A 22,853-nucleotide genomic window follows, 5' to 3' on the forward strand; every position below is an offset into this window, starting at 1 on the left:
ACAAACATTGCGGTCCATATGGTGTATCGATCCCAGCAGCAAGCAGCGAAAGTGCAGGCCCACAACTGCGAAGCCAGCACCTCTCTCTCCTCTCTCTCTGCCCCAAAACCAGATCCTCGGAGGTGGGAGACAAAAGAAGCAGACAAGTGAGTAAGGTGGTAAGGGCGCAAAAGTGCACGCAATGCAAGGTAATGCACACTGGGGGCACATGGGAACCAGGTGAGACAGGTACGTTCCTACCGTACGCGCCCCCCCCCCCCCCCACCAGGTAACCTACATGGCCCCTCCCTTACCCCTTACTGTATCCACAAAACACAACACTACCCATAAACATCTACTTTACAAATCCACAAACGTCCCTACTGTCTTCCCCGTTCCTCCCATAAACCAAATTCGTCTTCTCTCCCTCCTAACCAATCAAATTTGCTATTTTCAACTTTCATCAAAATTTGCCATCTCCAACTCAACATCAAAATTTGCCATTACCAATTCATCATCAGTCCCTCCTAGGGAGGGAGAGATGGAATCACCCCAATGTCTCATCCACGTCGTGATGCGTCTCACAATCCACACAGCAATTCCATTTCCTGCAACAAAACAAAGAAAACACAGGTGTGGAGTCATCATCATCACCACTGGTAAGTGGCTGCGTATGGTGCGACAGGTTCATCAATCCTAACTATTTCCTAAATGACTTTAACAACTTTACACTACCCGGGGTCTTTCTCCGGCCAAACCATTGGCCCTCTTACACTATGGGTTCTAAAAACCAATTCCCATTGGCCAAACTGTGGTGCTTTTCAATTTGGGGTCTCACTCCCCCGATTCATCTCCCGGTGCCCTCGTACAATTTCTGGGCTGCGACGTGTACCTCTCCCAGTGGGTTTACCCACCTGCACACCTCCACCACTGCAGTTGCCTCCGAGCTTACCTGCTCCTTACCCTAACCTAACTACCTGGGGAAGGCCCTCTGGCGCTCTCCCCACTCAATGCCCTCTCTGGCACTGGGCTGCCCGATCCACACCCGGGATCCTCAGGCACCCACTCACAACTACCGGCTCCCAGAGCCCACCTGCGGCCTCACCTGGCCGACATCCTCACAGTGGTGGAGTGCCCAACCAACTACACACACTAACAGGCTACACGCCCAGCCATTTCCACGACACTAATGCACCCATCCAAACATCATTCTGCAACCGCACCACAAATGCCAATATCCAACCACAATTTACCTGTACCCTCTACCTAACACTTACACTACCCGCCCCGGGTACTCGTGAAAGGGGTCCACTCTTCCCCCATCCACACCTTCGCACCATGCACACCACTCCGTACCACTTACTCCAACTCTCTCCACACACCTGTACTTGCACACCTGTGCTCTCACACCTGGTGCCACCTGCACCCTTCTCTCCCCAAGCGCATTCGCGCTGATCCACAACACTCACTACTCATACACGGCTCCACACACCTGTCCAGTTGCACACCTGTGCAATCACACCTGTTCAATTCTCACACACACGGCATCATCTCAGCTAACTACTCCCTTCTGAAACTTGCGCTTCCCAGTCGTCCCTTTAAACTATTGCGCTCCCTCGTCATTATCATCCACACTAATCTACCTGCGTCCCCACTACAGGTATCAGTCACTAACTAAACTTAACGTTACCTAATGTCAATCTCTTCTAGATCCCTACAATATAACCTAACCCACCCGGGCTAGTTTTCACTGCCATACACCCCATAAACTATTGCTCCTTTGCCCCCACATGGGAAGGGTGGCAGGGATGCCATCCCACCACATCGGGGGTCTCTCACTACCAATTTTGCACATCAAATTTCAACAAATCAAAAATTTGCCAATCACTACCCATCATCTGCCAATCACTACTGCCAATCCCTTGCCAATCATCAAATTTTGTTTTTCTCCAATTTTGGGTCCAAAACACTAACCTCATCACCCAGTCTACTCAATAATGCCTCTCGGTGCGCCAATTCCTGTCCAAAGCCCGGCTTCGTAAAGCCAAGCAATGGATGCTGGTTGTTTTGTGCCGGCGGCAGGATGCGTCCGGCACTCGGTGCAGGGACGGGGGCTTACCCGTGCCGAGATCCCACGCACCACCTCGGCGTGGAGCCATCCAATGCCCCGATCTAGACCTGCCGGCACGTCTCACCAAAAAGTGGTCGCCATGACGACCCTTTCTATCGGGCTGCCAGCTCCGCCTAGTGGAGCACGGACGCGGCCGTCCCACGCGAGGCCCAGCGTGGATCGCGCACGGCGGTCCTTTCGAACCCGCCGTGGCTCGGATCCCCGCTGGTTCTCGCGGCACGCGAAGCCCGGCACGCACCGAGGGCCCGATTCGGCTGTAAGTCGTTCTAAACTCTACCCCGTCTAACGTCGATGCTTCACCTGCATGCTTACACCCCGCAGCCCGTTCCTTGCTCACACATCCAGCCGTTTCCATGCTCCTCGTACCTTTCCTTACACACCTCGGTACACTCATTCCACTCACAGCCTTGGTCACACACCTGACCACTGAACACTTTGGCACACATTCGTTGGTCGCACACCTCACCAATACACCGCTTCGCGCCCCCTCCTCGGTCACCTCCTCTGTGACAATCACAGGTGTGCTCTCACTCGCACATCCTACCACGTGCCTCACTACCAATTCCAGCGTGCATTCCCACTCACGCTCTACCATTCCAGGTGTGCATCCTTCCATCCCAGGTGTACATCCTCGCTCACCTGTCACAACCAGCTCACTCTCCTTGTCACTCTCAATACTCTCACCACCATTCTTGACAGCGCACTCACCCTTACTCTTGACAGCGCACTCTTTCCTCATGCACCTGTCCGTCACACACCTTTCTCGCGCACACTCTCCCGTTACACCCTCTGTAACACTCACCACAGGTGGGCACTCTTCCTTACTTCTGACAGCGCACTCTTTCCTCGTGCACCTGTCCGTCACACACCTTTCTCGCGCACACTCTTGCGCACACTCTCCCGTCACACCCTCTGTAACACTCACCACACCGCGCTTCCATGTGCCCCCCTCGCACACGCGCTACGACCGACTCACTCTCGCCAGCACCCTCACTCCTTGGCACGCACTTTTTCCTCACACACCCCAGAGTCGGACTTTCTCGCACACCTCCTTTTTCGCACACCAGACCTGTCGCACACTTCACCAGTGGCCTCTCACGAACACCCGGGTCCATCTCGACCCCCAAGCTTCTTAAATCCCCTGGCGCATCATACGCACGACCATATTGGTCACCACTTACACCGGGTCCTCTTTCTCTTCGCTTCTCCTCCATCACCTGCGAATCCCTCATCCGGTTAATGAGCACATCATCACGATCCAAACACAGACTTTGGACCAATTCTTTTACTTCCTCCTTTATCTCCTTCTTATCCCCTCTCCGTCGCTTCTTAATTTCGCTCACCCCTTCTTCCACTTCCTCTAATTTCTGCTTCACCTCCTTTATTCCCCGGTACGTCTCCTCAAGCTCATCCTCTAAGGCTACCTTGACCGTTTCCAGGTGCGTCCTCACCTGCCGGTCCTTCGTCTCCATTACCTCTATCACCTCGTCCAACCTCGTTGTCAGTCCCTCACGTACCATCTGACATTCCCTCTTTGTCGCTATCAAGTCGTTTTTTATGTCGTTTTGTGTCGCTTTTAACCCTCCTAATACCGCAGTGTTCCTTTGAACCTGCTCCGTTACTTCTTTTTGTCCCTCCGTCAGCTGTTCCACCTCCTGCGTCAGGACCTCTATGCCCCCTTGTAACTTTACAGTCCCCTTTCTCACCTCCTTCTCCATGTGCTCCTTACAGTGCCTCACCTCCTCGCGCACTCCTCCGACCTCCTCACTCACTCCTCTTCTGATCTCCTCCCCCATCACTTGCATCTCCTGCCCAGATGCCACCCTCATCTGCTCCATTTCCTCCCTTTGAGCATCCAGTTTGGTTTCTACCCCCATTCTGACCCCCTCTATCTGCTGCCCCATTTGGTTAACTTCCCTTTCCGCTTGGTCCCTCATGTCCCTCAATTTGCTTTCCATGGTGTTTTCTAACCCCTCTAACCCTTTTTGCATCCCTTCCATTTGATTCTCTTGAGCGGCCATTCTGTTTTCTACCCCCATTAACCCATTTCTCACCTCTTTTATCCCGTTGTCTAACCCCTCAAAATTATTGTCTAACCTCCCAAATTTCTTGTCTAACTCCTCAAAATTATTGTCTAACTTCCCAAATTTCTTGTCTAACTCCTCAAAATTATTGTCTAACTTCCCAAATTTCTTGTCTAAACCCTTAAAATTATTGTCTAACCCCTCACTGGTACCCCTCGCTTCGTCCCTCATTACCCCCATTTCGTTTCCCATTACCCCCATTTGGTTTCCCATTACCCCTAATTGGCCCTCCAATCGCTCACTCTGAGCATCCATTCGGTTCCCCATTACCCCCATCATTCTGCTTTCCATTACTTCGCTATTCTGGGCCATAAGGGCCTTCATTTGTATGAAAAACAAGTTCAAATCCACCGGCGGCGCTGCCACGGTCGCGGGCGCGGTGATCAGCGAGGCGCCATTTTGCGCTCCCGCAATGTCGGGCACAACGACGCTATTTTGTGCGTCTGCTACCCTCGCTGCTTCGCTCTCCTCCTGTCCCTCATGTCCCTCAATTTGGTCCTGGACCGACCCTGCCTCACTCTCCCCTACCGGACCCCAGCTGTCTTGGTCTGCCATAGCGCGACTTTCAAAATTCGGGTTTTTATACAACAAAACAAATTTCGGCCGTTATAATTTCGTCGAGCGCAGTAAACGCGCTCTGAATCGATTCTCCCTCCCTGGTTTGGGCCTAACAACGCGCGGGAAACGCGCTCCGAATCGATTCTAATTGTTACAAATTTGGGCCTAATAAATTTAGTCCCGGGTTCGAATTCCACTCCTCGACACCAATTGTTACAGACGTGGCTTAGATGTTATTTACCGAGCGGTTTTGGTATGACCACGTCTGCACAAGTTACCCGATTATACTCGAACGTTGACTAATCGCGCTACGCTAGGTCAATAAAGGCAATAAAGGAAAAGGACACACGGCTGGGTTTCAAATGACACGACACCCAGGGTTCAGTTCTCAAGACCTCCGGAGGAGGTTATATTAAGGCGGAAGGTTAGATTACAACTACAAGAGGTACAGCATAGAAAGACAAGCACTTAGACACACTCTTATATTATTCCCAACAGACGACAGATAGACGGGACAAAAGGCTGACTCACACGGGGATTGATGGCAAGGAAAGGCAGAATCGATGGCTCCAGGTGCACCTGGGCTCGAGGCAGAATCGACTCGGTCCGGTCCAGAGATGCGGGAAGGTCACAGCGCTCGGAGATGGTGACTTGTCTGCTCAGGCTGGGGGCGCATCTGACCTCACATCCGGCAAGTGGCTGCGTAGATCCGGCGGGGAGTGACACGCCCTCGGCTCGTTAGCTCCGCCCCAGATGGAATCGGCTCGTTGCTTCTCATTGGGTGCGTGCGGGGGGGTTACCGGCTCCGCCCTTGACGAGGAGCTGACAGCCAGCCCCTTCGTGGTAACCCCGTGGAGCGCATGGTCCGGCGCGCATTGTCAATGGCGGCTAACCGAGCCGGTGTGATGACGCACACTCCCCCGGTGCAGCGTCGTTGTTGTTGTAATTGTTGTTGTAGTTGTAGTTGTAGTTGTAGTTGTAGTTGTAGTTGTTGTTTGGGGAAGAAGATGGAAGGAGGTATGGGAAAGGTCCTAAACTCACTACTGGTGCCATATAATCACATTCTGGTGCAACGAAGAGTCATAATTAATGGAAACGAGTCCTTAACTGACATAGACTAAGAATAACTAGCAAGATGTCCGAAAGTTGTCTACGTGTGATGCGGTGGACCTGGGCACGACATTTAATGGGGGAAAAAGGGGAAGGTCGGCTCTACTGATTGTTGTTTACAGACAATGGGACTAGGGAATGGGGGATTGGGGATAGTTGGGGAGTATTGGGGAAATAGGGGAATATTTACAAGCGGATATGGAGGCCAAATTCCATATTCGCAACAATATCTTATTACCCAAGGGGAGTACTTGACAATGAGCGAATGAGCCATGTGTAATTTTTTTCCATGCAGTGGTTTCGGAGATATAGAGGTGCAACTTTTTTTCGATTTTTTCCAAGATGTCGTTTGTACCACGTGACCTATGACGTTATAATTATCATTAAAAAATTATACAGGAGGAGCCGCACATATTCTGAAAATTTCGTGTTCATCGGACTGACAGTTGCAGAGGAAATTTATTTTCCAAACTGATCAGATCAAGCGTTGCACTTGTCGAATTATGACGTCATAATGGAGGCATCTATGACATCATCATTAACATATCTTATTCCCCATGGAGTGTACTTGACAATGAGCCATGTTTAAATTTTTTTCCATGAAGTGGTTTGGGAGATATAGAGGTGTAAAGTTTTTCCAAGATGGCGTCCGTAGCACGTGACCTATGACGTCATAATTATCAGCAAAAAAATCTACTGGCGCTCCTACCGTAAAATTCCATGTCAACTGGACCAACGTTTGCCCAGAAAATGAATTTTTCAAATGCAGACACGGCACACGTACGTACGTAACTGAATGCCTAACCCTGCTTTTCGCTTTGCGAGCACAGGGTAACAAAGCACTGCAACCGGGTATAGTACTGAGGTACAAAAAAGAAAAGAAGGCATTGCTAATTGAGGTGTCTTTACCCAGCGATTTTTGTCTAAGCAACGCAGAAATCAAGAAAATTACCAAATACCAAGATCTCAAAAATGAAGTGAAAGATCCTGAAATTTGAAAAACCATCCCTGGGAATATTAATACAAATGAACTGCAGTTGGAAGCTGTCCGAGGCTCGGCGACGACCTTGGAAAGAGCCCTCGGAACAAAACTTTGAGAATAAGAAAACTTCACAAACTGCTCCATGAACCATGATCCTTAACTTCCACATCCTGAAACCCACATGTGGAGGCAGCAACTGACGACAAATAAACACTCCTTTATTAACATCTATCCTCAATACCGTATCTTACAAGGAACTTCAATGCAGGAGGAAGCCATTTCATCCATCAGTGTTTATGCAAAGGCTGTCCACCTATGGTTAGTCCATGCTCTCTCGTTTTTAAGTGCCAATCATCAGGGAAGGAAGCAGAACGTACCTTTATTAAAGCCTTTGGTATGATTCAGCCAGGGATCCAATATCCGACCTCCCAGACTCAGAGTAGATGCTTCAACCATTACACCACCAATGTTTTCTTAGGTTTATGCCTGTTCGATAAAGGGGTAATCAATGGAGTTTAGCCATAAGGTAGGGATAGGGTTGTTGCTATGGACACGTAAAGGTATTCCGATGATGGATTTGAAAGCCCTATGTGAGTGAGTACCAAGAATGGCGACGTTATGGCTCAGAAATTAATTTTATGTGAGAATTAAATCAAAACAGAATGACACTTTCCATTTTGTCTGCAATCCACACCAAGCCTCCGACTGCTCTGCGCATTCCAAAGATGAATGCCTTGGAATTTGACAGCGAATGAAAGAGTTTAAATCTGAGAAACAAAAGCATTCTTTCAGCCATGCAAGACACAAAGCAAGTGGAGGAAAAGGCAAAGTTCCCATTAACAGGTGAAACCGTTTTCTCAGCAGCTCAGGCACAGGAAACAAAGGCAAGCTGTGAGTCATCAGCCATGTGTGTGACTTCCAGAGTTGTGCTGTGAACTGTGAACTGTGCTCCGGGTTGTTTTGTTGAGCGGTGGTGGAAGTCCTGTTTCCATTTTTATATTGAGCAGTTTGGGAGATATAGAGGTGTAACGTTTTTCCAAGATGGCGTCCGTACCACATGACTTATGACGTCATAATTATGAATAAAAAAATTATACAGGTGGAGGCGCTTCGATGGTAACATTTTGTGCCAATCGGACCAACGGTTGCCGAAGAAATGATTTTTTTAAATGCAGACAGGGCACACGTACATAACTGAATGCTTAACTCTGCTTTTCGCTTCGCGAGCGCAGGGTAAAAACTACTGAGGGCAATCACACACTGGGGGGAAACTGGTCTTAACCCCTATCTAATTACCATAGCTTAACCCCTCGTGTGAAGACACGTATACAACTTAAGCTCCAGTTCCCCTACTTAATCCATCAAGATGTTTTTTTACGCGTCCACGGTCCATGCTATACCTACACAATCCCATCTTTTCTTTGAGATTTCATCATCTACCCCCATCATCTACTGGTAAACCCCCTGTTACCAGTAAGCAGGTACCCATTTTGCTAACCTCAGAAGGTTGAGCAGGCTGAGTCAACCCACATGGTGTTATTTCAACGGCACAACAGGGGCTCAAACTCATGACCCAAATATCTCAAGCCAGCCACCTTAACCGTTAAGCCAACACCAAGCTACCCAACTCTCCTGTCATCTCCCAACTGTAAGTGATGACATCCCTCCTTATGTTCATGATGTACAGGAGCTGTATAAAAACACTTTAAAATTTGTTGGCCTGGTCCCATATACGTTTCGCTGGTCCCATACCTACCATTGGTCTCACACCTGCTACTGGTCGCATATGTTCTTCCATACCTACCTCTGCTCCAATTAATTGTAATTCTAGAGTGTTCTAAAGGGTAATTCTAACGGGTTCTAAAGGGTAATTCTAACGGGTTCTAAAGGGTAATTTTAAATGGTCTTAAAGGGTAATTTTAAGGGTTGTAAAGGGTAATTCTAAAGGGTTCTAAAGGGTAACTCTAGTGGGATCTAAAGGGTAATTCTAATGGGTTCTAAAGGGTAATTCTAATGGGTTGTAAAGGGTAATTCTAAGGGTTCTAACGGTAATTCTAAAGGGTAATTCTACTGGGTTCTAAAGGGCATTCGAATGGGTTCTAAAGGGTAATTCTAATGGGTTCTAAAGGGTCATTCTAATGGGTTCTAAAGGGCAATTCTAAGGGTTCTAAACACCTTCCAGAATTACACCCAATTTTTTTTTTATTCTTCATCAATTCCTTGTTACTTCGTTTTCTAAATTCCTTTTTTTCCCTTCTACTTCTACCTTTGTTTTTTATATTTCTAGTTGAGGTTTTTGTGTTTTCAGCACATGCGTCCATGGCGTCCTTAGCCTTTAAATCAGGGTCTGGAAGCTGTCTGTAGAATTTTTCTGAAGGATGGTGTCTCTGGCTTGTGTCTGACGTCAGAACGAGTAAGTTTCTTTTGATGACCATTAATTTTGATGACGAGGGCCAAAATGTACCTGTGTTGCTTTGAAGTGTTTTTCATGGCTTTGAATGACCATGTAGGTACTTTGGACTAAGTGAGTGCAAAGTTTTGCTTTTTTTAAATGTTTTTGCGAAAAAAGGTGTTTATCGATGTATAAAGAGTGTCGTGTTAATGTAATCTTGTGAAATTCCTCCTAAATATTGTAGCCTTCCTTTTGGGTGTTGGTTCAACACCTAATTCCACCCCATACCTCCCAAAGGGCAGTTCCATCCATCAAGCCTCCCTGCCTCAACCTTAGACACACAACAAATACTTTCCTATGTCCGACACAGGCAGTACGAGTCTGTCTCTGCGAGATGCGACATGTGAGCCGTCGCGCACACCCACCCACCCCTTATCCCTCCATAACCCCAACGCGCACTCCCACTCCCACAGCTCCCACCCTCACCTGCTCTTTTTTGCACACTGTTCATATTTAATTATATCCACATCTTCCTCATTCCACGGAAATCCCAAAGTTCCCTTGTCTCGTATTACCATGACAATTCCAAGTTCAGGGCCTCCGTCCCACCATCCTTACCAACCTCCCCTCCCCCGGTCCCACCCTTCCTCTGGATTCCTGTCCACCCCGTGCGGGATTCCTGGCGGTTTCAGGGATGTTCTGAGCCATGCGGCTGCTACTACTCGCTCTCTTGGCCACGACCTTGGCAGTGGATGCGACGATCGCTCGACGCTTCCACGGGGCTCGGGTGCACCTGTATGCGCACGGCCGGGGCGCGCGATCGCACGCTGGTGGTACCTCACACGGCCGTGGCAGGTATGGCACCAGCAGCAGTCGGGAGACCAGGTGTGGGACTCGCGGCAGGGATAGGACCAGCGTTACGTATGGGACCAGGTGAAGGTATGGGAACAGCGGCAGGGCTATGACCTGTTGGAAGTATAGAACCAGCTACAGGTGTGCGATCAGCGGCACGTATAGTACCAGTGGCAGGTATGGTGCGAGGGGAAAGACATGTTGTGCGCTGAGCATGTCCGACCCCTTGTTGAAGACTTACCAGTTCAAGTTCCATTTAGGCCATATGCTTGGATTTATAAATTTCTCCAAGGAAAAATAAAATCCCTCACTCACCTATACATCTATTAACAATTACAACTAATATGTATATTTACTAACAGATTTGCTCGGTGATATATATATATTTTTTTTTTTTTACAATTTTGGAAACAGGAATCAAATTCTTGCGAGGGGCTAGGTGTGAAAAAACTCTGACCCAATGCGGGGCTCGAACCAGGAACCTCCATTGATTACGTGTCAGCAGTCCACTGCACTATTGAGCCAGTCACAATCTCCTCTCTATATAGTATATATATACTGTACATATGTTTCTTCTTCTTCTTTAATGGCCACAATTATGGTGAAGGTTTTGTATATATATATATATACTGTACACATGTTTCTTCTTCTTCTTTAATGGCCACAATTATGGTGAAGGTTTTGTATATATATATATATATACTGTACACATGTTTCTTCTTCTTCTTTAATGGCCACAATTATGCTGAAGGTTATAAATATATATACCGTATATATACTGTACACATGTTTATTCTTCTTCTTTAATGGCCACAATTATGGTGAAGGTTTTATATATATACTGTACATATGTTTCTTCTTCTTCTTTAATGGCCACAATAATATGGTGAAGGTTTTATATATATATATACTGTACACATGTTTATTCTTCTTCTTTAATGGCCACAATTATGTTGAAGGTTATATATATATATATATATATATATACTGTAGGTACACATGTTTCTTCTTCTTCTTTAATGGTCACAGTTAAAGTGAAGGTTTTATATATATATATACTGTAGTGTAGCGGTTACCGCTGGATGTACATAATCGCCTTGCACCGGCCAGAACACGGCCAGACGCGCCTCTCCCGGGCATGCCCGGACTCACTGTTCCCGGGCACGCCCGAACCTCCCGGGCACGCCCGGTCTCGTCTTTCCCGGGCATGCCCGCTCTCGCCTTTCCAGGGCTCGCCCAGAGCGTCCGGGCATGCCCGCTATCGCCTTTCCAGGGCTCGCCCAGAGCGTCCGGGCATGCCCGCTATCGCCTTTCCAGGGCTCGCCCAGAGCGTCCGGGCATGCCCGCTATCGCCTTTCCAGTGCTCGCCCAGAGCGCCCGGGCATGCCCAGCCTCGACTTGCCAGGCCGCAGCCAAACACGCCCGGGCAGGTCCAGACTCGCCTTTCCAAGGCTCGCCCTTGATACCCGGGCATGCCCGGTATAGCTTTTGCCGGGCAAACTTCCCGACATAAATGTGTATATATATTGTTGCCTGAAAAACGGGCTTGTGAGAATACCTGAGCTGTTTTGTTTCAATAAAGCAACTCGGACGAATTCCGTCTTTGGTCGCGTCAATTCTTTCGACTCGCGTTGGAGCGCAGTTCCTTCATTGGTGACCTACCGACATGGATACGGCAGTGACGCTTAAACTGCCTACCTTCTGGGAGGCTCACGCGGCTGTTTGGTTCGCCCAGGCGGACTCCCAGTTCGCCCTGCGAGGCATCACCGCGGACGACACCCGCTTCCACCATGTTGTGGCGGCGCTCGGTTCCGCCACCGCGGCCCGCGCCTTGAGCCTCCTCCAGCACCCGCCGGCTGCTGACAAATACGACGCGCTGAAGACGCTCCTCCTCGGTGCTTTCGCCCTCTCACCGGCAGCACGCGCACGGGGCCTGCTTGACCTGCCCGAGCTCGGCGACACGCGCCCGTCCGAGCGCATGGACTATATGCTCTCGTTGCTCGGCGAGCACTCTCCGGCATTCCTGTTCCGGGAGCTGTTCCTCCGTCAGCTGCCTAACCCGGTACGCCTCGCCCTGGCTGGCACGTTGATCACGGATTCCCGCGCCCTCGCCAGGGAAGCCGATAAGATCTCCTCGGCGGGCCAGCACATCGGCGCGGTTACCTGGAGCCCGCCGCCGTCCGAGACAACGCCCACGACGCCCGAGCGCCCTGCGCGGTTGGAGGCCGAACTGCCGGTGCAACTGGCGGCCGCCACGCCGCACCGCCCGCTTCCGACACGACGGCCGGGGCCTCCACCTGACCGGGCGTGGTGTTATTACCACGCCAGGTTCGGACACAAGGCTCGGACGTGCCGGCCCCTGTGCACTTTCGGCAGGTCGGGGAACGGCCGGGCCGGCGTTCATTCCCAGCCATGAGCGCCGGCCACTCGGGCAACTTGCTGTTTATTCGGGACAAAGCGTCTGGACGGCGTTTCCTGTGCGACACCGGCGCCCAACTGAGCGTCATACCTGCCTCCGAGCAGGACAGGCTGGACGCAGTTTGCGGCCCCTCTTTGGTCGCTGCTAATGGCTCGGCCATACGCACTTTCGGCCCACACGTCGTCACCCTCTGCTTCGGCAGCCAGCGCTTTCAATGGACTTTTGTTACCACCAGCGTCCCCGTGGCTTTGCTGGGCGCCGACTTCCTCTGCGCGCACGGGCTGCTGGTCGACGTCAAACGACGTCGCCTTGTCCACGCCGAGACCTTCAGCTCCCTGGCGTGCACAATGAGCAGCTCCGCGCCGACCGAACTGGCGTGCGCCCTCCCGGCAACGAACGAGTTCGCTCGCCTGCTCGTGGAATTCCCGGCCCTCACGCGGCCGACGTTTTCGGCCGTTGCGGTGCGGCACGGGATCGAGCACCACATACCCACTACGGGCCCGCCGGTCTACGCCAGGGCCCGCCGCCTCGACCCAGCCAAGCTCGCCGTGGCAAAGGCCGAATTCGACGCGTTGGAGCCCCTCGGCATCGTGCGGTGCTCCGATAGCGTGTGGGCCTCGCCACTGCACATCGTGCCAAAGCCGGGGGGTGGATGGCGCCCGTGTGGCGACTACCGCCGTCTCAATGACGCTACCACCCCCGACAGGTACCCGATCCCGCATATTCAGGACTTTTCCGCCCGTTTGGCGGGACGGGTCATCTTTTCGAAAATTGACCTGATACGGGGCTACCACCAGGTACCTGTCCGGGCGGCCGACGTCCCGAAGACGGCCGTCATCACGCCGTTCGGCCTGTTCGAATTTTTGCGGATGCCGTTTGGCCTCAAGAACGCGGCCCAGGCGTTCCAGCGCTTGATGGACGGCGTGCTGCGCGACCTGCCGTTTCTTTTCGTCTATCTGGACGACATCCTCGTCGCCAGCACGTCCCGCGCCGAGCACCTCCTCCACCTCCGAACACTGTTCGGTCGCCTCAGCGAGCACGGCTTAATTGTCAACCCGGTCAAATGCCACTTCGGCGCGACGACCGTTGACTTTTTGGGCCACCGCATCACCAAGACCGGGGCCGTGCCGCTGCCGACCAAGGTCGAGGCCATCACCACGTTCCCGCGTCCCCGTTCCATCAAGGCCCTCCAAGAGTTCCTCGGCATAGTGAATTTTTATCACCGATTCGTGCCCCGCGCTGCTCAGCTCATGCGGCCCCTTTACGAGGCCCTCCGGGGCAAGCCGGCCAAGCATGACATTGTTTGGTCCGCGGCCATGGACGCGGCCTTCGCCAGTGCCAAACGGGCCCTCGCCGACGCAACGCTGCTGGCTCACCCGGTGCTCAACACGCCCATCGCCCTCACTACGGACGCCTCCAACTACGCGGTGGGCGCCGTCCATGAGCAATGGGTGGACGGGGTTTGGCAGCCACTCGCTTTTTTCAGCCGGCAACTCCGGCCGAACGAGTTAAACTACAGCACGTTCGACCGCGAGCTGCTCGGGCTATTCCTGGCCGTTCGCCATTTCCGACACCTCCTGGAGGGCCGCCCGTTCACGGCTTTCGTCGACCACAAGCCGTTGGTCTACGCAATGGCTAAGGTCACGGAGCCGTGGTCGGCCCGCCAGCAGCGCCACCTCTCCGCCGTGTCGGAGTTCACCACGGACATCCAGCACGTCGCCGGCAAAGACAACGCCGTGGCCGACTGCCTTTCGCGGGCCAGCGCGAACGCGGTCCACCTCGGCGTGGACTTCACGCTCATGGCGGCCGACCAGACCACCGACGCCTCGGTGCAGGCACTCCGCGTGGCGGACACGGGCCTCCGCCTGGCCGACATCCCCTTCGCGGGCACCGTCCTGCTCTGCGACATCTCCCAGGGCCAGCCTCGCCCCATCGTGCCCGTTTCCTGGCAGCGCCGCATCTTCGCCTCCATCCACGGCCTTTCTCACCCGGGCCGGAAAGCTTCTCAGAAGCTGGTGTCGGCGCGTTTCGTCTGGCACGGCCTTCGACGAAACATCCGCGACTGGGCCAACGCCTGCACGGCCTGCCAGCGAGCCAAGGTCCACCGCCACACCCAGGCCCCGCTGGCACCTTTCGCCGTGCCTGAACGGCGTTTCGACCACGTCCACGTGGACCTGGTGGGTCCCCTGCCCCCCTCGCGGGGGTTCACCCACCTGCTCACCATGGTGGACAGGACCACCAGGTGGCCGGAGGCCGTGCCCCTCACCTCCACCACCACCGCCGACGTGGCGCAGGCATTCATCGCCACCTGGGTCGCACGCTTCGGTGCACCAGCGGACATCTCGTCCGACCGCGGCCCACAGTTCACGTCTGAGCTTTGGGGCGCGGTCGCCCGTTCGTTGGGGGTCACGCTGCACCGCACCACGGCCTACCACCCCCAAGCCAATGGGTTGTGCGAGCGGTTTCACCGCTCCATGAAGGCCGCACTCATGGCCGGCCTTCAGGACGACGGTTGGGCCGACCGGCTGCCGTGGGTCCTTTTGGGCCTTCGCACGGCCCCCAAGGAAGACCTCCAGGCGTCCGCCGCCGAGCTCGTCTACGGCCAGCCACTCCGCGTCCCGGGCGAATTCGTGCCTGATGCTACCAGTCCCTGGTCCGCCGCTCGCCAGCGCTCGGACCTCCAGGAGGCCGCCCGACGATTTGCCCCCGTGCCGACGTCCCGCCACGGTGGCCCCCAGTCCTACGTCCCCCCGGCGCTTCGCACAGCGGAGTACGTCTTTGTGCGTCATGACGCGCACCGGGGGCCACTCCGGCCGCCGTACGACGGGCCCTTCCGGGTCCTGCGACGGGGCGACAAGTCTTTCATCGTCGACTTCGGCGGCCGGCCGGACCGGATTTCTGTGGACCGCCTCAAACCGGCGCACATGGACGTCGACCGACCACCACGGTTGGCCCTTCCTCCGCGGCGAGGCCGCCCCCCGTCCACAGTTCCCCCCGCTCGACCACCCACCACCACATCAGACCCCTCCCCACGACCCTCCAGGGGTCGCTTCGGCCGGGTCATCCGGACCCCCCTTAAATTGACCCTGCTGGTGCAGGTCGATTCTGGAGGGGCGTGTGTAGCGGTTACCGCCGGATGTACATAATCGCCTTGCACCGGCCAGAACACGGCCAGACGCGCCTCTCCCGGGCATGCCCGGACTCACTGTTCCCGGGCACGCCCGAACCTCCCGGGCACGCCCGGTCTCGTCTTTCCCGGGCATGCCCGCTCTCGCCTTTCCAGGGCTCGCCCAGAGCGTCCGGGCATGCCCGCTATCGCCTTTCCAGGGCTCGCCCAGAGCGTCCGGGCATGCCCGCTATCGCCTTTCCAGGGCTCGCCCAGAGCATCCGGGCATGCCCGCTATCGCCTTTCCAGGGCTCGCCCAGAGCGTCCGGGCATGGCCGCTATCGCCTTTCCAGTGCTCGCCCAGAGCGCCCGGGCATGCCCAGCCTCGACTTGCCAGGCCGCAGCCAAACACGCCCAGGCAGGTCCAGACTCGCCTTTCCAAGGCTCGCCCTTGATACCCTGGCATGCCCGGTATAGCTTTTGCCGGGCAAACTTCCCGACATAAATGTGTATATATATTGTTGCCTGAAAAACGGGCTTGTCAGAATACCTGAGCTGTTTTGTTTCAATAAAGCAACTCGGACGAATTCCGTCTTTGGTCGCGGCAATTCTTTCGACTCGCGTTGGAGCGCAGTTCCTTCAGTAGCCTACATATGTTTCTTCTTCTTTAATGGCCACAATTATGGTGAAGGTTTTATATATATATACTGTACACATGTTTATTCTTCTTCTTTAATGGTCACAGTTAAGGTGAAGGTTTTATATATATATACTGTAGCTACACATGTTTCTTCTTCTTCTTTAATAGCCACAATTATGATGAAGGTTTTATATATATACTGTACACATGTTTCTTCTTCTTCTTTAATGGCCACAATTATGTTGAAGGTTTTATATATACTAGGGCATGCCCGTACTATATATATATCTAAAAGTATATCCCCCCCTCTATTTACATGCAATGGTTTGGTCCAAAGCGAACGGCTTGCGAGTACGGTGACAATCCCCCCCCTCTATTTACATGAAATGGTTTGGTCCAAAGCGAACGGCTTGCGAGTACGGTGACAATCCCCCCCCTCTATTTACATGAAATGGTTTGGTCCAAAGCGAACGGCTTGCGAGTACGGTGACAATCCCCCCCCCCCCCCTCTATTTACATGAAATGGTTTGGTCCAACTGTTCGCCACGTTCGGCACACGTGATAGCTCGCTGCTCTCTGATTGGTTGAATCGTTTTTTGGACATAGCTCGGTAACTACTTGTCCGATTAATATGAAACCTTGAAAAGGCACATCCTCGGGTCCCCAGCAATATACCTGGCAAGTTTCAAGTATATCGGACCCGTGGTTGTCGAGAAACAGCGGTCACAGACAAACATACAAACATACAAACATACAAACATACAAACATACAAACATACACACAGAGATTACTGGAATTATAGATAGATATACTGTCGGTACACATGTTTCTTCTTCTTCTTTAATGGCCACAATTATGGTGAAGGCTTAGGCCCAAGTCTTTAACGAACCGGCTGACCAGACCTGACGATCGACAAAGTAGTCAAAGTAGGATTTGGAATTTGTTCTTGGTGCCGGCAATAGCTCGCCTACCCTTCGCAAAGGCCACCACGGGATCTTTAATATCCACCAAAAACGGGACGCCCAGTTTAACGTCCATCCGAGGGATGGAACACACGTCGATGAAGCACCTTGCCTGTGAAACCCTTGGAGTTTATAGCTGGGTCGGGATTCGATCAAGATGGGGTTACTTCGACCAAAAGTTTGATGTTTCAAGCTGCAGCAAAAATTAACGCAGGAATGCACCACGGCAATGTTGGGCCAAATGGCCGAATTTCCTCATAAGCTTATGTGAGAGGGCTATGACGTGTGGGAGGTATAGAACCTTGCAGGTGGGGAAGAGGGATTGGGCCCATGACCTGGCCCGAGGTACCCCTAGCTCGTAGACAAAATCTGGTGGAGATTAGCCCAGCGGTTTTTTCCCGATGATGTTTAGACAATATGTGCCGGTACCGTTTGGGTAAATTCCGAATTTTTGTGATGGAATCTGGTTTGGTAATGGCAAACCAACTAGTGTATTTTTTCCCATGAGACATGATTTGTCAGTGCCACGACTCATCATCAGGAAGACTGTATTTTGGAATTTTATTGTTTAATTCGCTTTTTTACTGGGTGAGCAAGATCGCTTATACTTCGACGTATCCACACTCGCCTGTGAGTTGTCTCGCCTAGGTTCGAATCCAGGCCCGGCTATAAACTGTCATCCTGGTGTTTCACGTGCACAGTGAGGCATCAATGCGTGTGCCGTCCATCGGAAGGACGTTAAGCCGGAGGTCTCATCTGCCAGCTCTGGTCGCTGGTGGACGTTAAAGATTGCACCGTGTCTTTCGCAAAGAGTAGGTGAGTTATCGCCGGCACTTTGAAAAAATTATAAAATTCCGCCTTCAGTTGACTATCCTGGGATGTAGGGGAGGGCATCCGCCCATGATTGGTTCTCGCGTTGTCGTGAATACCCAGAAGATCTCGTGTCAGGATTCCATGCTTCCATTGTTATTAGTATTACATACATGGATGAAGTTTCATAGAAGTAAAAGGTTTGCAAAAATTTTGAATTTATGAGAGCAAACTTTCATGATAGGGAACTAATGACCCTCTGTGGGACTCGAATTGATGATCGGTAAATCTTTTGAAGACTGGACCCCTGAAATCATAGTAATTGGTAAATAGACATTCATTAAATTTTTTGGGTCACCAGACGGAATATTTGTACTAACCTCTGTCTGTCTGTCTCCCATTTCTCTACTTCTTCAGGAATTGGTGTGCCCGTTATGAGAGCAAGACCATCTCATGTGCTGTGCTGGCTGGTAACACAGAGCATGTAAGGGCAGAGACCCTACGATGTCCCTGGGGGACTCATTGCCCCAACCGTGTGATGTAAGCAACCCTGCCATTTGGCTCACTTTTTGCTTCTTTTTGTCAATGAAAGAATCTTTTTGTTGCTCACGTCATTCTATTTTAGAACCAACACAGAGCAGCAACCTCACATCTTTCTCTCACCAATCTAATCCCGGATCCTCTCTTAAAGGTACCGCACCTACCTGGCACCAACTTACAAGATGGGACACAAGACCGTCACCGCTCTCAAATGGGGCTGCTGTCCAGGCTACTCGGGAACCGATTGCCGGAGCAAGGCCGGACATCAGGCGGGACATCAGGCTCATCCAGACACAGCGAAGCGGACAAAAACGGGATCTATTCCAAATTCACAGATTCACTCCGGTAAAAAGTTTCATCTTTAATTGTGTTGTTGTTGTCACTCATCACAGCCAGATTTCAGACTTTGCCATGGGCCTTTGGAGAAGGACAGAGCTCAGATGTTGAAGTTTGTAGAGCGAGTTCAGGCAGGAATTTCCCCTTCCTACTATCTACCCACCCGGCCACATTGCGGACGAGCGCCCATTTAAAGCAAAAGGAATTTATTTTCTTGCAATCACTTGTTAGGCCGATAAATTTGGTCCTTCAGACAGGTCCTGATACACAATAAAGTCGTTATTTACAGTAATGGCAAATTAGGTTTTGACTGACGTGAGGAATGTGCTCTCCTTTTCGAGGCTCTTCACCCGACGTGCTTGGAAAGAAGATCGGGAAGTTGGAAGGAGAATTCACCCGTCTTTCGGGGACGGTGGGTCGGCTTGAGAGCTCTTTATCGGGGATGGCAGACAGCCTGCGTGCTGTTCTGCAGGAAGACACAGGCCGAATGATTGCAACTTTGCTTGGAAATAAGGTCATTGCTGCGGCAGTACTGTACGGGACGTCCGCAATATACCATGGTACTAATAACCATGGTTAAGGCAAGTTGATAAAACACTCGCACTTTGCCATTGTGTTGCAGGAGCTTGGTCGCTCTTCCCTTCACTCATTGCCGCTCAAGCACGGCCCAGGAGCGGTTGTGCTCGGAGCGGATGCAGATGAAAAGGCACCTTGGATTGGAGTGGAGTCTGCGCTTCATGGCCTTTCTGAGGTCAGAGATGCCCTTGCCGAGCAAACTAAAGCTCTGGGTGGACTGCGTACCCTCCTACAAGGTCACAGTAATCGGATCGTCGGTCTGGAAGCACAAGTGGAAAAGATTACTCCTGAACACACACTTGGTCATCTGACCCAGGACATGCAGCAATGTAGATGTGAAAAGGAGCTGCACGTGTTGGAGAACACCCACCAAACAGAGAAGGACGTGCTACGAAAACATGCCGAGAACTTGGAGAGGAAGATTCATTCATCAGATGTCTCTGTTGCAACAGCCATGGCTTTGGTACATAAGCACCTTGAGCGGCTTGAAAAGAACATTAACTCTACAAACAAATCAGTGATGAAGCATCAGGATGTGCTTCGAGGTATGCAGGTTGACAAGCGGGATGAAGGGTTCGAGAATCGCCTGCGTGGAGATCTGGATGGGATGCATGTGAGGTTTGACGCCATTGCTTCGCAACTAGATGAGCGACGGGGCCCTGTGGAAGAGACTGAGAAGATAAGCATCATGCATCGCCTTGATGTTCTTGAGCATAAGATGTCAGAACTGGAAGGAAGATGTACGATGAGCTGCATCACTGAGCCTGATAACACAAGAAAACTGGAAACTCGGTTGGATGGATATGTGCAAAACTGCAATGCTGTGGCTGCAACAGCTTCGCATAACTCGAAGCGACTGGATGCAATGAACCACACAAAACTCTCAAGGAGCAGAAACCCTCACAAGCCGGACAGGGAGCTGTCCAGGCTTGACCTGCTCGTGAGCGGACACGCAGCACGCCTTGCGTCGAGCGAGGATCGTTTGTTCAAGCTTGAGCGAGATCAAGGTAGCACGGCAAGACAACTCTCACAAAAACTGAATACTACACAGACTTTTCTCGGTGGGCTGCGCACTGACATCGACGCTTGCTGCGGGAGGCTTTCGCACGTCGAGGGGGTTTGCTCGAAGCTCGATTCCATTGCACTTGGCTTGCGGGGAATTCGCGAAGATCTCGGAGAGAATGTGGCTTCCTTATGGCGGTGTGTACATCAGATGAATGCTTCCAAAGGAATTCATTGCCCGCAAGGCCAGGATGACCAAACCTTGAATGTAGCTGCACACACACAATCTTCAAAACTCCCACTGCAGCTACTATCAGGTATTTTGATACTTTTCTTCCTTGCTGGATTATTCACTAATGTAACCAATAATCCAGGCGCTAGTTTACCACATTCCTGAATTTATTTTGATTTATCTCAGGAAGCAAAGCAAGTGGAGTTCAGGATTCTCATTCTGACATGCTGCAACAGCACCACCAACAGGAACTACCCGAAAGTATTTTTAAAAATAAACCGATCAAAGCAAACGACTGCATTGCGATTCGTGAAATTTGTCTCGAGTTGCACGTTTTAACAAGCTTTTCTGCTTTCTAATTCCGGACGTTGATCATTAAAGGTGGGGAAATATGATAACAGCTCTTCATGGCAACAAGACAGACTTTCATACCTGGACTAAGTCTGCTCTACCTTGCAGGTTCACCAAGAGCTCAGCCGTCGCACTGCACTGTTTTTGCGGCTGTACTGACCCAGTTTGTCTCTGAGCAAGAAACAATCAAGTTCAACAAAGTTTTGGTCAATGATGGAGGTCATTATGACCCGGAGTCTGGTAAGCTTCTCCATCTAGTTTGAACGCATTTGTTCATTGTTGTGAGCTTGCAACTGTCTTGTCCTGCTTGCTGCATCTTCTTCCAATTGAAATGACACACACACACACACACACACACACACACACACACACACATATACACACACACACACACACAAACATACACACACACACTCACACTACAACTAAACTGCTGCTTGCTCAGTGTTACGCACCTCACAACCAAAATGTCAGCCATGGTGTAACGCATCGTCGATTGTTTGTATCAAGGATTCAAGGAAGCTGATCAAGGAAGGTGATTTTCTGCCATAACCCAATGTTAAGTTCCAAGTCATTTCATGTACCGTAAAATGGGGTGAATAGGGACAGCAAGGTGAATCGGGACACAAACTGAAAAAAAGTTCGGAAACTTTTTTCGCTGAAAATTGATAACCATACTGATTTGTTGATATTTGGGTTGAAAGTGTTCTGTTGTTTTTTTAAAAAGCAACTTATAGTCCCTATTAACCCCATATATGGGTTAAATAGGAATAAATAGGATTTTTATGGCTGCCCCTATTCACCCCGTTTTACGGGTGAATAGGGACAGTCACTAATACAAAAAAATAATAATCAAGAAACAATCCTGAGTTTCCAGCTTATTGCTAAATTGATAGCTCAGATGGATGCACATAATATGCACCCATAATAGAAACCACGGGGCCAATGAAAAAAATATGGGATAAAAAGTTTCTCCAAACTTTCCCTATTTCTTGATTATTATTTTTTTGTATTAGTGACTGTCCTTATTCATCCGTAAAACGGGGTGAATAGGGACAGCCGTAAAAATCCTATTTATTCCTATTTAACCCATATATGGGGTTAATAGGGACTATAAGTTGGTTTTAAAAAAAACAAGAGAACACTTTCAACCCAAATATCAACAAATCAGTATGGTTATCAATTTTCAGCGAAAAAAGTTTCCGAACTTTTTTTCAGTTTGTGTCCCGATTCACCTTGCTGTCCCTATTCACCCCATTTCACGGTACAATTTTCTTTTGCATTTCATGCAAATCCAATAAAATCCCATAGGAAATTGGACCAGTAGGATCTACTGGTTTTAATAAGGAAAGTGAAACACTGGACCAGTAGAAAATACCAATAAAAAAACCAGTAGGTCAATGGGCGGTCCAGTAGGAGACCAATAGAACACCAATATATAAACGAACAGGATTGAAAATGACCAAATGACATACGTGGGAAATTTACCTGCCCAGACTGGGAATTGAACCCAGGTCCTCTGGTGAACAGTACCAGTGCTGGTGCCATCTGAGATATCTAGTTCCTGGATGGCAAACAATTGCAATAACATTTACAACAAAGACTCTACAGGGAAACCCCGTTATAAAGAACATGGCTATAACTCAATTCTACATGGATCTGTGTGTTTTGCCTTTGTTTATAACAAAATATAAATCAAATATTTTGGGGGTAACCATTGCATTACAACCAGAAACGACTACAACTCCGACTACCGGCCTCATTTACTCCCACCTTATTGTGGGGTAAGT

The 22,853-nt window shown here is 50.8% G+C and overlaps 1 protein-coding gene and 1 long non-coding RNA gene across 2 annotated transcripts in view; one reads left to right on the top strand and one right to left on the bottom strand.

Moving 5' to 3' along the window:
• LOC144892650 (uncharacterized) overlaps positions 1–22,853 on the bottom strand; it is a 189,161-nt gene that overhangs the window by 164,746 nt on the left and 1,562 nt on the right. The window lies entirely within an intron of this gene.
• LOC137430222 (EMILIN-2) overlaps positions 9,803–22,853 on the top strand; it is a 26,675-nt gene continuing 13,624 nt past the window's right edge. The window contains exons 1-6 of the mRNA XM_068120919.2: positions 9,803–10,091; positions 18,444–18,566; positions 18,718–18,911; positions 19,244–19,416; positions 19,525–20,797; positions 21,172–21,303. Coding sequence (XP_067977020.2) covers positions 9,943–10,091; positions 18,444–18,566; positions 18,718–18,911; positions 19,244–19,416; positions 19,525–20,797; positions 21,172–21,303 — 2,044 coding nt within the window. The 5' untranslated portion in view covers positions 9,803–9,942. The remainder of the gene's footprint in view (positions 10,092–18,443; positions 18,567–18,717; positions 18,912–19,243; positions 19,417–19,524; positions 20,798–21,171; positions 21,304–22,853) is intronic.

The sequence above is a fragment of the Myxine glutinosa genome, chromosome 6 (genome assembly GCF_964187855.1).
Source record: "Myxine glutinosa chromosome 6, kmMyxGlut1.1, whole genome shotgun sequence".
Classification (NCBI taxonomy): domain Eukaryota; kingdom Metazoa; phylum Chordata; class Myxini; order Myxiniformes; family Myxinidae; genus Myxine; species Myxine glutinosa.